Source organism: Tachypleus tridentatus, chromosome 6 (genome assembly GCF_004210375.1).
Source record: "Tachypleus tridentatus isolate NWPU-2018 chromosome 6, ASM421037v1, whole genome shotgun sequence".
Lineage (NCBI taxonomy): Eukaryota > Metazoa > Arthropoda > Merostomata > Xiphosura > Limulidae > Tachypleus > Tachypleus tridentatus.
Genome location: NC_134830.1, coordinates 60583368 through 60602088, shown reverse-complemented (window position 1 = coordinate 60602088; position 18721 = coordinate 60583368). Strand labels below are relative to the sequence as shown.

Here is an 18721-nt window from a genome sequence, read left to right as displayed (position 1 = left end):
GTTGGTTAAGGCACTCGACAAGAAATCTGCGAGCCGTGAGTTCGAATCCCGTCACCGAAGACGTTCTTCCCCTTTTCAGCTATGGGAGGGTTATACTGTGACAGTGAATCCCACTATTCGTTGATAAAGAGTAGCCTAGCAGTTGGTGTTGACCAGCTGTCTTCCCTCTAGTCCATCACTTTAAAATTATTTGCAGATTTAAATGAAAGGAGTGAACAGAAATGAATATCGTGTTTCCCGTATTTTCCACTAGGATAATTTTCAAACCATCACATCTTATTTATATCTTGGAATTTAAACTGTCGAGACGTTATGGAGTAAAATATAAGTTTAAGGGCAGAAACAGTTTTATGTCAACTTTAATACAAGGAAATTATTAAAAGTTATTAATTTTCTACAAGAACATGTCTACTAGCTCTGTAGTTTTTTAAATGCATGAAACATGTTTCTGCTAATAATGAATATGATATAAAATTAATCGCGGTTAGGTCATGTCATTTTTCGTAATTTAAAAACAACAACTAATATTCAAACAAAATATAATTTTTATATAGTTATGGAAGGAGTTGAATTTGAAAGCTTTTAAAAATGTTAGAAACTATATATATATTCGTAAAAACGTATAAATACAGTAAGTAAAAAACAATTATGATAAATATATGTGGTTTGATTTACCATATTGTAAAGTTACAATTCGATGCTAATAATTACCGCCATTTTCCGCTAATGGCAGTCGAAGCTTTCAGGAACTCCAATAACAAGATCCGTTTTGTTCGAGCCTGTATCTTCACGTTTTGCGTAGATTAAAAGTTCTCTTATGACGAAGCAAGCGCCCACTCGTGAGGCCACGCCCCATTATTTACAGCAAAACTAATTGATAAATGTCATTCTCTATCCTGCTAAAAGCAAACTCTACGTATATGTTCTCGAAGTTAGCTTTCTCGCTTCACACGTGGGCGGTCAGATGGCGCTTTAACACACAGATACTTTTCCTTGCTAAGTTTATTCGTACATGATATATATATATATGTGTGTGTACACACACACACACAACATAAACGACGTAGTAGGATAAAGTGATAGATTCTATTTCTTTATCTTGCGAAGGCGTTTGATACATTTAGTAATAACTAAAAATATCAATAGACCGTTTCTTGTAGTGAGGTTAATGCAACAATGAGTTTCCTGGAAAGTGAAAAGATAATTACTTCGACGTGTTTATCTGATATTCAGAACATTAGAATACATATATGTTCCAATTATCTTATTTTCAACTATTTATTTTTTCTTACTTGCCCAAAGCATAATCGTTAAATAGTCTTTAAAGCGTAGGAGTTAAGTTTAGTGTAAAACCACACAAATGGCAATATCTATCGCGGGAATCGAACCCAGAATTTTAGTATTGTAAATCTCTAAACTTGCAGCTATTCCATCGGAGACATGTAAAACTGTGTTCTATTTTGAAACTAATGCCAACTATCTCGTGTATTAATAACTGTATTCTCTCTCATTACCTTCAAGCTCTTTTTGAAATGTTAATACTCGCACCTTTCCACTTGTTTCTTATTTGAGGTGTTTTGATGTGCTATTAACTTTGTATCCATCATGTGCGCTGTCACTTAGTGAATACGCCTTTTTCAGATCCACTGAACAAAAGCCATGTCTGTCATTTTCACATAAAATATCGTAGTTAAATAATGTAATCCATTTTACTGTTAACCACTGTGACTTATAGTTTAATTTTACTGTTAACCACTGTGACTTATAGTTTAATTTTACTGTTAACCACTGTGACTTATAGTTTAATTTTACTGTTAACCACTGTGGTTCACAGTTTTACTTTATCGTTAACCACTGTGGTTTGCAGCTTTACTTTATCATTAACCACTGTGGTTCATAGCTTTATTTTACTGTTGACCACTGTAGTTCACAGCCTTACTATATTGTTAACCACTGTGGTTCACAGCTTTACTTTATCGTTAACCCCTGGTTCATAGTGGTTCATAGCAGTAAGATGAAAACAATGTAATTATATATCGTTTATATAATCCATGGGTAAATTATCATATTCTTGCCTTGGTTTTAAAGTATAGAAATGTGTCTTTGAATCTGTTGCCGAGCTTGTTTCAACACGAAGACGCTGCGTAAATACGTATCTCGTAAAATTCATTGACTCTTATGTCTTTTATGTTAAGTTAAACGCAGAAAAGCACACAGAGCAAATAAGTCGTTTAGCAACATGCTCATGCGTGGGCGAAGTCACTACCTCAGCTAATAACTTTTCCTCGAGTCATCTTAAAACAGCCTAAGAAAGTTATTGTTTCTATAATCAACACGTTGCATTAGTTTCTGACGTCATAAACTATGATAAGTGATATATCTTTCCTTTATAAACAAGAATCCAATAAGTAGGCTTGACAGCAATATTTTTGTACGTGTTTTATAGTAGCATTGCACGCGACCCCGCTCGCGGAGAAGGAAACAACAAAGTGGTAGTTGTTTCTGGACATAAACCTCCTGCATGGCTGTTTGTTTTTTGTTTGTGTGTTCGAGGTCACGTAAGGGTTGACGTCAATACGTGACATTTAAGGATTTAAAAAGAAGGGAAAGTCCTGGTGTTATCATAAGCTCTGTTTTGAAGAACGATGCTCACACAGTTGATGTTTATCAGTTTATTTACCTACATTGGACATTAAACAAGGATAAGATAAAAACAAAAGCAGACTTCTTGTCCACTGCATGCTTCGAGTTTTAATCATGTTTATGATGGTCTCGTTCGAGGAGTATGGTACTACATAAAATAAATCAGTGGTCGATGTTTGAGTATGTACTACATAAAATAAATCAGGGATCGATGTTTGAGTATGCACTACATAAAATAAATCAGTGGTCGATGTTTGAGTATGTACTACATAAAATAAATCAGGGATCGATATTTAAGTATGAACTATATAAAATAAATCAACGGTCGATGTTTTAGTATGTACTGTATAAAATAAATCAACGGTCGATATTTAAGTATGAACTACATAAAATAAATCAACGATCGATGCTTGAGTATGTACTGCATAAAATAAATCGACGGTCGATGTTTGAGCATGTACTACATAAAATAAATCAGTGATCGATATTTAAGTATGAACTACATAAAATAAATCAACGGTCGATGTTTGAGTATGTACTGCATAAAATAAATCAGTAGTCGATGTTTGAGTATGCACTACATAAAATAAATCAACGGTCGATGTTTGTGTATATACTACATAAAATAAATCAGGGATCGTTATTTAAGTATTTACTACATAAAATAAATCATGGATCGATATTTAAGTATGAACTACATAAAATAAATCAGGGATCGATATTTAAGTATGAACTACATAAAATAAATCAATGGTCGAAATTTGAGTATATACTGCATAAAATAAATCAGTGGTCGATGTTTGAGTATGTACTGCATAAAATAAATCAGTGGTCGATGTTTGAGTATGTACTGCATAAAATAAATCAGTGGTCGATGTTTGAGTATGTACTGCATAAAATAAATCAGTGGTCGATGTTTGAGTATGTACTACATAAAATAAATCAGGGATCGATATTTAAGTATGAACTATATAAAATAAATCAACGGTCGATGTTTGAGTATGTACTGCATAAAATAAATCAACGGTCGATATTTGAGTATGAACTACATAAAATAAATCAACGGTCGATATTTGAGTATGTACTACATAAAATAAATCGACGGACGATGTTTGAGCATGTACTACATAAAATAAATCAGTGATGGATATTTAAGTATGTACTACATAAAATAAATCAGTGGTCGATGTTTGAGTATGTACTGCATAAAATAAATCAGTGGTCGATGTTTGAGTATGTACTGCATAAACTAAATCAACGGTCGATGTTTGAGTATATACTACATAAAATAAATCAGGGATCGTTATTTAAGTATTTACTACATAAAATAAATCATGGATCGATATTTAAGTATGAACTACATAAAATAAATCAGGGATCGATATTTAAGTATGAACTACATAAAATAAATCAATGGTCGAAGTTTGAGTATGTACTGCATAAAATAAATCAGTGGTCGATGTTTGAGTATGTACTGCATAAAATAAATCAGTGGTCGATGTTTGAGTATGTACTGCATAAAATAAATCAGTGGTCGATGTTTGAGTATGTACTGCATAAAATAAATCAGTGGTCGATGTTTGAGTATGTACTGCATAAAATAAATCAGTGGTCGATGTTTGAGTATGTACTGCATAAAATAAATCAGTGGTCGATGTTTGAGTATGTACTGCATAAAATAAATCAGTGATCGATGTTTGAGTATGTACTGCATAAAATAAATCAGTGGTCGATGTTTGAGTATGTACTGCATAAAATAAATCAGTGGTCGATGTTTGAGTATGTACTGCATAAACTAAATCAACGGTCGATGTTTGAGTATGAACTACATAAAATAAATCAGGGATCGATGTTTGAGTATGTACTGCATAAAATAAATCAGTGGTCGATGTTTGAGTATGTACTGCATAAAATAAATCAGTGGTCGATGTTTGAGTATGTACTGCATAAACTAAATCAACGGTCGATGTTTGAGTATGTACTGCATAAAATAAATCAGTGATCGATATTTAAGTATGAACTACATCAACTAAATCAACGGTCGATGTTTGAGTATGTACTCCATAAAATAAATCAGGAATCGATGTTTGAGTATGTACTGCATAAAATAAATCAGTGGTCGATGTTTGAGTATGTACTGCATAAAATAAATCAACGGTCGATGTTTGAGTATGTACTGCATGAAATAAATCAGAGATCGATGTTTGAGTATGTACTACATAAAATAAATCAGTGGTCGATGTTTGAGTATGAACTGCATAAAATAAATCAGTGGTCGATGTTTGAGTATGTACTGCATAAAATAAATCAACGGTCGATGTTTGAGTATGTACTGCATAAAATAAATCAGGGATCGATGTTTGAGTATAAACTACATAAAATAAATCAGGGATCGATGTTTGAGTATGTACTACATAAAATAAATCAGGGATCGATGTTTGAGTATGTACTGCATAAAATAAATCAGGGATCGATGTTTGAGTATGTACTGCATAAAATAAATCAGTGGTCGATGTTTGAGTATGTACTGCATAAAATAAATCAACTGTCGATGTTTGAGTATATACTGCATAAAATAAATCAGTTGTCGAGATTTGAGTGTGAACTATGGAAAATAAATGAGTGGTCGATGTTTTGCTAGTAACTAAGTTGTAGTTCTTTAAAAGTGAAACATATTCTCTGCAAAGGCCATCTGAAATGTCACTAGCACTGGTTCAAAAGTGTCTGTAGTAACACCACGCCTTAGGAACATTGAACACTTGAACTTCTGGAATGTTTGGGATCCTCTAGTAGTAACTATACCTACCCAGAAAGTCTTCAGAGTTCTTTAACATAACTGTATGTCGTGTATCACTCTCTTATTGCAGTTGTGAAGAATGTTCCACATCTCTGTGTCGAGATTTTAAATTGATACAGTGTATGAAGTGTGTATTAGGTTCGTGCAGGAAGCTGCTTGCCAAATATGTTTCCTGTTTTAGGACAAGTAGTGACCTTACGCGAAATGGTGAGTTTAAAATTACGTTTAACAATACTGGTTAAAAACCTAGCAACGACTGCCAAGACTTCATCGTCTTAACGCGCATCGTTTCTTATGGTGGGCAGATCAAAATGATAACAATTAGAGATGCCCTTTGGCAAAGAGTCATCTCTAAATCTACCATACATTTGGCGATAGCGATCTCAGGGTAATATCACACGTGACGACAGCCATCGTGGGAAGTAGCACAGGAATGAGGTTCGTCAGAAGTAAAGAGAATTAAATGTTAATGTCGTCTTAGCCATTTGTGATGACCCTGAGTGGACTGTGAGCTTGTCAGTGACCTGGTAGCTGATTTAGTAGTACAGTACATCAAATTGGCTAGATATGCCTTGTTTCTCATCTTTTGAGATATAATGTGCCTGTTGAGTCATAAATAATCGTACCAGATTTCCAAAATAGTTGCTTTGGCGTGCGTTTCTTGAGCGTAGTCTACATCTTATAGGTTGTTTCTGTTTTTTTCCTTAACCGGAAAATTATACTTGTGACACTTCTGACGGAACGGTAAAAACTAGAGCCTAATTTATGTCAAAGCTCTAATCATCTTGACACAACTGACGTCAGTGAGCTTTTTTTTTTAATGCGATATTAATTTCGGAAATGTAATGAAGCACGTCTCCAAGCGGCACAGTCGGTTTAACCTTAAAAATAGTTCAAATAATCCTTTGACCACTGCACGTAAAATTCACACAGTAACTGACTCGTCTCACTATCCGCACGTGAAATACGTACTAAACGTACACCTCACCGCAGCAACATACGTGACATTAGAGTAGTGCTTTGATGTTGAAAATAATACTTTTACTTATTTCAAAGTTGGAAATTAGGAATGTCCACAAAAACTGTAAATCTCTATTTCGTTTTGTCCAGAGTAAGTAAGAAAAGTCTAAACGTTTCATCTGCCTCTCTTAAGCCAGTTCTATAAAGATTCAGAGCCCGTCATGGCCAGGTGGTTAAGGCGCTCGACTCGTATCTCGAGGGTCGCGGTTCCGAATTCCCGTCACGCCAAACATGCTCGCTCTTTCAGCCATAGGAGCATTTTGATGCGATGGTCAATCCCACTACTTGTTGGTAAAAAAAGTAGCCCAAGAGTTGGCGGTGGATGGTGACGACTAGTTGCCTTCCCCTCTAGTCTTACAATGCTAAATCAGGAACGGCTAGTACAAATAGCCCTCGTGTAGCTTTGCGTGAAATTCAAAAACAAACAAACCTCCAGCTAAAGAGTGATGACAGCGCCATCCGTCGGAAACTGCTCTTTATTAATCTCCAGCAAAAAGATAAAAAAAAAACCACCTAAAATTGTGAATAACTAAACTGAAGCCATTATTTCATTTAAAATTGTTTGTTTGTAGTTGAGAACAAAGTTACACAAATATATATCTGTGCTCTGCCCACCACGGGTATCGAAACCCGCCTTTTAGCGTTGTATGTCCGTATACATACCGATCTGTGACTATGGAGCACTAAAAATAGTTTTTATTTAAATATAATTTCGAATGTGTCACCGAGACAGTTCATAATTAACACGTGTTGTAATTATGTTTAATTTTAGTAAGTTATTACTGTTTACAGTGTGTTTGTTTGCAGATAAACACAAATTTACACAAAAGGTTACCTGTGCTCTGCCCTTTAACCGGCATCAAATCCTGGTATCTGTAGCCTGTTTACATTTTTAAGTAATATATTTTGTTTTGTTTTTTGTTTTGCAAATCTCACTCAAAGCTACCTGAGGGCTACCTGCGCCATCCACCCCTAATTTAACAATGTAAGACTAGAAGGAATGTATCTAGTCATCACCACACACTGCCAACTCTTGGGCTACTCTTTTACCAATAAATAGTGGGAGTGACTGTAACATTATAACGCCCCCATGCTGAGAGGGGGAGCATGTTTTGTATGACGGGAATTCGAACCCGCGACGCTCAGATACGGGCCATTTAAGTAATATAAGAACATTTGTTTAGCATTTTGCCCCGCTGTGGCACAACGTTATTCAGTGTTTCGATACCCGTGGTAGGCAGAGCACAGTTAGCACATTGCGTATCTTTGTGCTTAATTCAAACAAACAAACCTAATGTTTCTTCTTCTGGGCTTTTATTGTTTGTTTGTGTTGTGTTTTGTTTTTTTTGTCTTCCCACCAGTGACCCAACGTGGTAAGTCTGAAATCTTAAAATGCTAAAAATCGGGTTTCGATGTCCATGATTGAAATAGGACAGGTAGGACATTGTACAGCTCTGTGCTTAATTAACAATAAACAAATTTATAATTTTCTTAAGAATTTCTTTACTTTTTACCTCTGCTGTTTTTCCTGCTGCCTAATTAATTACGACTCATCCTAAACTGGATAACTCTCTCTCTCTTTCTTTTGTTGTTGTTATTGTTATTGTTGCTGTCTTGTCTACTTGTTCCTTTCGTTTCTGAAATGTCTTGTAATACTATTGGGATTGTTTATTTATGTTTTATTTAAATATTACAAATGTTTCTGAACAAACCTAAACGATATAAGTGGTTGATTTATAACGAGCTTCTTTGGACAGTCGGAAGGGGACGTTACAGATTGGCCCTCTGTTAGATTTGTTTGTTTAGAATTAAGCAGTAAACTACACAATGGGTTATCTGTTCGTTGCCCACCACGGGAATCGAACCCGGTGTTTAGTGGTGCGAATTCGCAGACACGCCGCTGTGCCACTGGAGGGCCCTCTGTTAGAGCTCTATATTTCGAAACTGGTAAGTCAGCTTGGAATCCGGGTGATACTAGGAAATATTCCTCGCACTTTAATCCGTGGTCTCGTAAATATGTCAGTCAATCCCTTAGTACGAGTAGGAAGGTGCCCTTATATTGTCATTTATCTTAAATTCGTGCCTCAAACTGTGGTAAGCACATACAGTTTAATCGCGGAGGAATTACTTATAATATGATCTGTAGTTTGACAAAAACAATACATTTACTTTAACAACGTACATCTATTGGAATTAATTTTAAGTAAGTGACTGCAATCTCAATAACGTAAAAAGCAGTGTGTCATTGATCAAGAAAAGCTCGTGTTTATGTACTAGTGTTTTACTTTTATCCTGCACCAGTTTATATATGATTAGCTGTTTATGTAATATTATTTTTGTTGGTTTTTTTTATCCTGCACCAGTTTGTGTATGATTAGATGTTTATGTACTAGTATTTTTTCTTGTTTTTTTAGTCCTGCTCCAGTTAATGTACGGTTAGTTGTTTATGTACTAGTGTTTTTCTTGTTTTTTTTTATCTTCCACCACTTTATGTACAGTTAGCTGTTTATGTACTAGTGTTTTTTCTTGTTTTTTTAGTCCTGCTCTAGTTTATGTACGGTTAGCTGTTTATGTACTAGTGTTTTTCTTGTTGTTTTTTTTTATCCTGCACCAGTTTATGTATGGTTAGATGTTTATGTACTACTTTTTGTTGTTTCTTATCTGGCTCCAGTTTATGAATGATTAGTTGTTTATACAGTAGTGTTTTACTATTATCCTGCTTCACTTTATGTATGATTAGCTGTTTATGTACTAACGTTTTTCTTTTATCCTGCTCCGATTTATGTATGATTAGCTGCGGCGCGTAAAGTAAAACGTTATATAAATATACCTATTTTATTCCTTTCGTGTTCGATAGTAATTCGGTTTTAATATTGCTGTGTATTTGATTTCCATTGTTATTACAACATGATCTGTATTTAGAATTCTATCAGTTCACCATATACGCTTGAAGTATTTACGTATACATTATTTCTTTCTTAATTATGATAAGCATGGTTGAGGTTTCTTCTTGTTTGAACTACTACATTACACCCAGGTCTGCTGTATAGCCTTAATTTAAAAATAAACTTAAAAACTAATGAAATTTTTTCTCCTCTCTTTTTCTTTAAGGCTATCCAATGACCACACGAGGGCGTATTTTCAATCTTCTGCACAAAGATTCGCTAATATTCCATCAAAAAAAACAAACAAACTCTCCACATTCTTGGTAAACGAGACTTCGTGAAAATATGCTCAGTTTGTGAATATCTTTCAGTCGAGGACCTGCGGTTGTCATAACAATGATGAAAGTTTGACATAAGTCTAAAGTTTGCAGAGATATTTTCCGATATGCAGACTTCTCTAGGTTGTATTCCGTGGCATCACGAACTTTATTACACGTCAAACTTGCGAAAAGCAGTTTTTGTCGCTGTTTTTGTGTTTGTCTGCTGTTTTCCCATTTTCTACTTTCTTTTCCACCTTTCAATGATATATCTTGGACTTACGTTTCTCGTTATGATTTACTATTTCATTATCAGTTTTCAATGTTTGTTGCACAGCAAAACGCTAAACAATTGGCTATCGGTGTTGTGGCCACTGCAGATACCGAAACCCAGTTTTTAATTATATAAGCCCACTGACCTGCCGCTCAGCCATTCTTTTCGTTACGGTCTTATATAATTTCTCCGAATCCCTTTTGGATATTACTTTTACGAGTTTTATTTTAAGATTTTTTTTTACTTCTTCATCAAACTGTAACATTTTAATTCCATTTCTAAACCTCATTTCTTCCCTTTTTAAACAGAGGGAGATTTTGAGATTGTATTTAAATAGATGGTAACTTTTCTAGTTCCTATAATTTTCATTTTCCAACCACTGAAATTGTTCTGCGAATACTTTCTTCACTTCAAATATTCGTTCCTAATAACGCCACTTGTGCAATTTTCCACCCTAACAATCGTAACAATATATCCTGATTTTTTTCATTCAGAAATTGATGACACCAAAATAACATTTTACATAAGTATTCAACATTGAAATAATTTTCATATTATTCATCTGAACACCATAGGCCAGGAATTACCTAATAGTTAACGTTTTCTTTAACTCTGAATCCGATAGTTAATGGTTCGCGCCCCCTTGCCACAAAATCCAGCACACCTTAGAGCCATGGATGCGCTATAAGTGACGGTCAAATCCCACTGTTTGGTTTGTTTTTTTTAATCTCACGTAAAGTTACACGAGGGCTATCTGCGCTAGCCATCCCTAATTTAGCAGTGTAAGTCTAGAGGGAAGGCATCTCGTCATTACCACCCACCGCCAACTCTTGAGCTACTTTTTTTAACCAACGAATAGTGGGATTGGCCGTCACATTATAACGTTCCCACGGCTGAAAGGGCGAGCATGTTTGGTGGGACGGGGATTCGAACCCGCGACCCTCGAAATACGAGTCAAGCGCCTTAACCACCAGGGCCCGTCATGGCCAGGTAGAACTGGCTTAAGAGAGGCAGATGAAACATTTAAAGTTTTCTTACCTACTCTGGACAAAACGAACTAGAGATTTACAGTTTTTTAAGGACATTCCTAATTTCCAACTTTGAAATAAGTAAAAATATTCGTTTGGATAAATAAAAGTAGCCCAGACATCAGTGCTGAGTAGTGTTGATTAATTACCTTTAATTACAGGGATGTTTTCTTTAAAATGTTTTGTTTTTAACAAGTTTGTATATTTGAAAATTATATCGAAGTCAGGTTTTATTTAACAAGCTGGCTTAGAGAACTCTTAATATTTGAAAGGTTTAAATCCATATTTTTATTGGTAGCATTATATAAATTATATAGCATTCAATCCTTCGGCATGGCCAGGTGGTTAGGGCGCTCGACTCCTGGTTTGATGGTTGCGAATTCGAATCACCGTCATACCAAAGATGCTCGTCCTTTCAGCAATTGGGACGTTATAAAGTGACCGTCAATCCCACTGTTCGTTGGTAAAAGAGTAGCCCAAAAGTTGGCGATTGGTGGTGATGACTAGCTGTCTTCCCTCTAGTCTTACACTACTAAAGTAGGGATGGCTAGCGCAGATAGCCCTCATGTAACTTTGCGCGAAATTCAAACCAGCTTATTCTGCTAAATTCAGGACGGCTAGTGCAGATAGCCCTCGTGTAGCTTTGCGTGAAATTCAAGAAACAAACAAACCAGCATCCAATCATACTTAAAAGCCGTTTAAGTATTTTTTGGATATTCTAAAATAACATTGAGTGAAACTAAAGCATCTGTTCTTCAGAGTCGAAAATTTAAATAGTTCACGAGCACTAAAGTATTTTACTTTAAAAAAAAATATATATCAAAGTTTAAATAGTCACTTATTCAAATAAAAAATAATAATAATAGTAAACTTATTTGCTCAAAATAAGTATATAATAAAGTTTTCAAAATTTCCATATCCTAATTTTATTATGTAGTGACATAGATAAAAATTTATAAAACTACACCTAACCAGCTTAATCCAGTTCAAATCGAAAACGTTGTTGATAAAGCAGTTTCGTAATAGAAATATCATCTGGATCTCTGGTATATCTGTCTTATCCCAACCAAACACAAATTGAGCGACAGGCCTTGTGAATACTCAATATGGTAGGTACAGTGTGGTTCACCAATTATATTAACTCAGAGGTACTTGTAAATGCATCGAAAAACTTATTTTCACGAATTAAGAATTTCAGCAGTGACGTGATATAAGTGTTCTAAGGTAGTTCATACCAGTATGTAATTTAGAATTTTTTCCATAGCTTGAAACGTTCTTGTTAAGTAAATTCGCCACTGGTACTAAATATTTGTTTCCATAAAGCAACATTCACTTTTAATCTTTGTTTCGTTTAGGTTTTTGTTAAGTTGTTAATAAAGTAACGAAAATGTCGTTTACAATCAGTGTGGTCGATTGTTCAAGGGTGTCCAACCCGAGATTCTTCAAAAGCTGATATGTGGCTAATTAAGAACGTATGTTTCACTATGCCTGTAATTTAAAGTAAAACGTTTTGGTTTAAGGATTACAGCAAAATCTATGCAAATATATAGTTAAAACATTTAATTGATGTGACATTTATATATATATAAGCAAGAACATTTTGTTAAAATCAGCAATATTTATACAATAAAATAAAAATATTTGTGATGTCCAGAACCACTTAGGTGGCGCTAGAGGAAGCCTTAGTATCTTCTCGAACTTTGTGAAAGTGTGTGTGTGTGCTTTTCTTACAGCAAAGCCACATCGGGCTATCCGCTGAGTCCACGAAAGGGAATCGAACCCCTGATTTTAGCGTTGTAAATCCGTAGACTTACCGCTGTACCAGTGGGTAGATTCGTGAAAATTACTCGTGTTCTGTGGCAAATTGAGATATCAGAGTCTCTTTAGTAATGTATGTTTGAAAATTCTGGTTCCCTCTCTTCTGTGGGTTCGCCACCCCTGGTCTGTTAAGTAGTGAAAACGCATCACTTTAATTTACCTTGTAGTACGTTCTTATCTCGTTGGTGATTACTGTCATCATGAAAGATATTCCTATGATCATGTGTCACTGTTATTTTGCTAATAAGTTGAATTCCCAATCAACGTAACTATAGTATTGTTCGGTAATTTACGGATAGATGGCAGAAAATGAGATGACCGTAATTTTATAACAAAAGAAATCCATTTTCCCATAATATAAAAACTGAAATGCTGAAGTCAAGGTAGTAGCTTAGCTCCTCCTTAAAAAAAAAAAAAATTGGGAAATACCCCTGCTTCTTGTGGTAAATGATTCCGTAAATAATACAGAAGTATTTCCCCGAGAACGTAAAGACGTAATGCGTACGTGTTACTGGCATAATGCCAAATCATATTCTATATTTGCTGATAAGAATATATCAGCAAAGGATAAGGATATACGTTATATCCGCCAGAGTTTGCAAGAAAAGTAGTTACGCACGTTCACTTACATCACGTTTAGCTGAACTACATCTTACCTGTAAGTTTCAGGCTTTACCCTAAATATGAGGAAATTCGTATTTCTAATTTACACTGACCGTTGGTCAGTCTCCACAACACTTTAAAGCTTTCGCTTCTATGTTGTTGTTTTTTTTTAATGATGTCCGCTTGCTTTGTAAGTTAAGTGATGTACACGTGATAAATTAAGAACAAAATTTGTCGAAGCGAGTATAGGGAATATTTGCAAACTCGGATGGTGACGAGATGTTATAGGTAAAAAGTCATATATTTGTATTAGCGGAAATCCACAACCTCAGTTGTAATAAACCCAAGTTGTGGCTGATATTATGTTTTGAAGATGTTTCAAAATGTCAAGACCAACAAATATTAGACTTGGATATCAATTCAATCCTTCCCTAGGATTTGTTTATAAATAGAAGGTTTTGGTTTTTTTTCTGTTTCAGATACCGTTTAGAATAGAATGAAAGTTTTGTTAAGTTACATGGTTTCAGGCTTCATAGACGTCGGAACGGAGAGTGAGGCACGTTCTCCTAAAAAGTAAACTGGGCTCGAGTATGACTGTCACCCCCCCATATTTTCCTCAATACCTTTTTTTATGTACCTGTAGGCCCGGCATGGCCAGGTGCGTTAAGGCGTTCGACTCGTAATCCGATGCTAGCGGGTTCGAATCCCTGTCGCACCAAACATGCTCGCCCTTTTAGCCGTGGGAGGCGTTATAACGTGACGGTCAATCCCACTATCCGTTGGTAAAAGAGTAGCCTAAGAGTTGGTGGTGGGTGGTGATGACTAGCTGCCTTCCCTTTAGTCTTACACTGCTAAATTAGGGATGGCTAGCACAGATAGCCCTCGTGTAGCATTGCGCGAAATTCAAAAACAAACAAAAACAAATGTACCTATATATTATATATGTATTGGTTGTTATCTGAATTATTCCTGTTGCTTATGTCGCATACGATTTTGTGCCTTTGGTTTCTGCATGTTTGTTTCGTAATAGAGATCACTTTTTATTGTATTGTATTGTATTTAAAAACACTTAACTCGGTTGGTTAGGCCTACATTTGCTTGCTATTCGTCTGCACGTCTGATCTGTACGTTTTCTGAGTATACTTGTTCAGATTAAAGTAGGATCACTTGTTTAAACAACAACAACAAAAATCTCAGCGTTTCGCATATTGATATTTGTTTGTACTTCTCAACCATGTTGTAAAAAGTATGTTTTTAAAGTTCGAAAAATTATTTTCAATTTTTACTTTCCTTTAATATCGAAAATTCAGAAGTTGAAATACACATTAGCACAATCCGAGCATTGTTACTTTATTTTGTTTTGTTTTATCAAAAACATTAGTAAAAGCATCACTTTATTGTAACTAGAAGTACTCGGGGAAAAATGACATACCTCGTTGCACAACACTCGGTTATAGTTTGATCACGATGAAATGCGTTCTTTGTTTCAAGACGCACGTTAAATGGAAAATGGTGACACTTAGCGCAGTGCCCAGCATGGCCAGGTGGTTCGAGCATTCGACTAACAATCTGAAGGTCACGGGTTCGAATCTCATTCACATCAAACATGCTCGCCCTTTCAGCCGTAAGGGCGTTATAATCGACGGTCAATCCCACTATTCGTTGGTAAAAGAGTAGCCGAAGAGTTCGCGGTGGGTGGTGATGACTAACTGCCTTCTTTCTAGTCTTACAGTGCTAAATTACGGACGGCTAGCGCAGGTAGCCCTCGTGTAGCTTTGCGCGAAATTCAAAAACAATCAAACAAACTTAGCGCAGTGGAGTATTTAGTGCCGGTGGTCTTAATGGGGTCTCATTGATAATTTTATTCTATGTAAAATTACATGGGATATAGGGCCCACAAAAATTATTAACCCCTGGGCTCACACAACCTTAAATTAGCCAACGGCTGACCGTGAAATAAACAACTATCGTGTTGTGCTGCAAAGACAAAATAAACATGTTTGTCATTTTTGTTGTGTCAGTTATAAAGCTTTTGTTTTTCTCTTCTCTTTTTTCTTTCAAACTAAATCTGTAGCACCCTTGACAGTTTGGTGTGAGGACTTGGGAAGGCTCTTACTCCTTCGTGACCAGAAAAACTGTGAAAGAGGAGATTTTACAGACCTGTCGCTGGACTATCAACACAAACTGAAGTCGCTTTCTTCTCATAAACAGAGGTAAGTTTCAATGATTGAAGGAAAGTTTTTCTTTGATTTCGTTTTTGATCAAAATCAGTGATGTAGCATCAGTAAAAGTAAGAAAAAAGTGAAAAAATAACCGTTTTCAGGGAGGAAGATATTGCGTAAAACTATGGAGTATAGTGAAGCTGAACATACACGCACGCAAAATCATTTGTTCCTCGGTGGGACAGCGCCAAGTCTACAGTCTAATATCCTTGGTTCGATTCTCGTAGTTGACACAACAGATAATCAAATATGGCTCTCTTCTAAAAACAAACCAACCAGCAACATCATATATAAACCAAGCACATACAGTATTTTAGAAACATTAAAACATTGGCTACTTCCTCTATTTTTTCAATCCATCTGCGGAATGAATTTTTTCATGTGCATCACTATCAAGGTATTGTATGCTACTAGTTTTTTAAGAGGGGGGTATTTTTAGGCCATCGTCCCTATTGGATCATTAGATCACTTTGCAATGCTACCATTGGTTATTTTGGCTTTAGACCTATCGACTGCCAGGGCCATTAAGGCCGTCAACGTGTTGAGACTCGTCACCATTACTGAGGCGGGAATAATAAAGTGCGCAGCACTTAATTGGTTGTTATGCTGCAGCGCAACTTAAACGGAAACACTGACTGGATTCCATAAAATTTAATTCCAGGAACCCTCTTTCTGATAAATGTCTGAAAAATTTCTATTTGCCCCAATCCTGAAATTTTCGACGGTTAATTTTTGAGTGTCATAGTAAGAGAGGTATAAATAGGAATGGTCTGGTAAGAAGACTGATGTACTGCAATTTTAAACACTTCTAACTTCTCTATTTATTGCAAGCTCGAAGTATTTTCTTCTTCCAACTATATATAAGTTAGGTTAATGTACATGAGACTCTTAAGCCTAAATAACACACGTACACAACAGAGAAGTAGAGGAATTCAGTGCCGTACCGGCGCTGCCCGGCATTGTCAGGTGGTTAAGGCACTCGACTCGTAATCAGAGGGTCGCAGGTTCGAATCTCCGTCACACCAAATATGCCCGTCCTTTTAGCCGTGGGGGCGTTATAATATTACGATCAATCTCATTATTCGTTGGTAAAAGAGTAGCCGAAGAGTTGGCGGTGGGTGGTGATGACTAGCTGTCTTCCTTCTAGTCTTACACTGCTAAATTAGGGACGACTAGCGCGGATAGCACTCGTGTAGTTTTGCGTGAAATTTAAAAACAAATAAACCGTACTGGTGTTTCGTGGCGCCCTGTGCAACATATAAATTAGGTTACCCCTTTCCACCACAATCTAACCCATTAGTTCGTTTTGTTAGCCAATATGACAGTCGACGCCCCCCCCCTCATCTGCTCGTTATCCAAATGGTAATAATTATTCATAGATATACAATTTTACTGAGCAAGGAATTAGCCAACATGGCCGACTCTGTGTGTGTGACAGGAGGGAAGTCCCCTTTCCAAAAGAGTTACGGACATTTTCTTCTACACAAAGAATTTAAACCATTTATGAAAGTCTTTTTTGTTTTAAATCAAATCAGAAGATAGTGACCTTTTAGATTTTTTTTTAGAAAAGGAGGGTCGTCGTTTTACACCCGACGCCTCCCCCGGATGCGCCCCTGCTTCTCAGTACCAACAACAGAAGCATTGTGTTGTATCATTTATACACCACGAATTTCTTCATCCCTCTAATCTTTCTATCGCTCAGTAGCACAGCGATACGTCTGCGGACTTATTCTGTTAGAAACCGGTTGTCGATACCCATACCCGTGGTGGGCAGAGCACAGACAGCCCATCATGTAGCTTTGTGATTAGTAACAACCAAACTAATCCTTCCAAGTTCTCCGCTTACGTGACGAATGTGAATCTGATGGTTTACGGAGAAGATTTCTGCACTAAACCAGTGTATTATTGTCTTTCTGTTCGAGGTCTAGCTGTAGTTACTCGTGCAAAGTTGTCATACTTGACATATTCTTTGATATACGGGTAGGTAGGGAGTGGGGGACTTCATGTAAGTCGTTTCGTTGTAATAATGTCATGGACGTACATGTGGTGTTTGATTCCCACCGGTACGACAAATTTGAAAGGCTCTATTCGATATCACGCGCAGATACATGTATTTACTTCTTCATGCTCTTAATGTAAATGTTTGTATTTAGAATTATTAAATCTTGTCACGATGAAACCCTCGCGCTTAATGATGTCACGAACTAATATACGTGTGTGTCTGTGTGTGTTTCCACCGAGAATGTCGTTATTAAAAACGTGTGTGCATTGAGATGGCTGAATTAGTAACCGGGTACATTTAATGAATTCTAAATATCTACAGAATCAGTAGAAATAAGATTTTTAACAACAATTATTTAACCAGTAATTAGAAACTAGCTAACAATTTAATCATTTTTTATCTCTTTCGTCATCAGTATGGTACTTTGTACACATTATTCCAAATGAAAATTAATATGTTGTAGTAATTATCACTTTCAGATACGTCTGATGCACGCGAGCAAATAAAAGAATATTAAAAAAATGCGTTAACTGTAATTTATAAAACTGATGAAGATATAAAAGTGTCTTAAACAACTCATTTCTAGAACTTCAGCAAATAGCACACAGTGATGTATCGTGTGTCTTTTCTTATAGCAAAGCCACATCGGCCTATCTGCTGTGTCCACTGAGGAAAAACTAACCCCTGATTTTAGCGTTGTAAAACTGAAGACTTACCGCTGTCACAGCGGGGGATATGATGTATTGAAATAGAGAGAGAGTTAGAGAAAAAACATATTCGATCTGGTTTCTTTTTGTAGCGCTAGAAGGCGCTTCTTGACCCCTTTTCTAGAATACTTGATCATTTTCGTCGCTTCTGTGAGTAACATAAACAAATATCTGCTATCGTCCTAGATAAAGTTTGGTTTCTTAATTGTTACTCAAGGAAAAATTCGAGGGTAAGAAAGAGTCTCTTCTGTAAAAATATGCTGTATCCAACATGAGATCGTATACAACCTGACCTGACATTTAAAAATGACACATAAGAAAAAACGTCTTATGGCACTGTGAATGCAATAATTCAAAACTCAACACGTGGATCATGTACGAACACGTGGTTGATGATTAAATGCG

At 36.0% G+C, this 18721-nt stretch overlaps 1 protein-coding gene across 14 annotated transcripts in view; it reads left to right on the top strand.

Moving 5' to 3' along the window:
• LOC143252643 (zinc finger MIZ domain-containing protein 1-like) overlaps positions 1-18721 on the top strand; it is a 211316-nt gene that overhangs the window by 103983 nt on the left and 88612 nt on the right. For 9 of the 14 annotated variants that reach the window (XM_076505101.1, XM_076505108.1, XM_076505095.1 and 6 more), the window contains one exon: positions 15460-15598. Coding sequence is in view for 3 of the 14 variants with exons in the window: in XM_076505090.1 (XP_076361205.1) it covers positions 13302-13440; positions 15460-15598 (278 nt within the window). In the remaining 11 variants the exon portion in view is untranslated. Of the gene's footprint in view, positions 1-5547; positions 5648-11956; positions 12074-13286; positions 13441-13825; positions 13841-15459; positions 15599-18721 lie in introns of those variants that run through there. The other 5 variants (XM_076505090.1, XM_076505088.1, XM_076505091.1 and 2 more) reach the window with 4 other exon arrangements.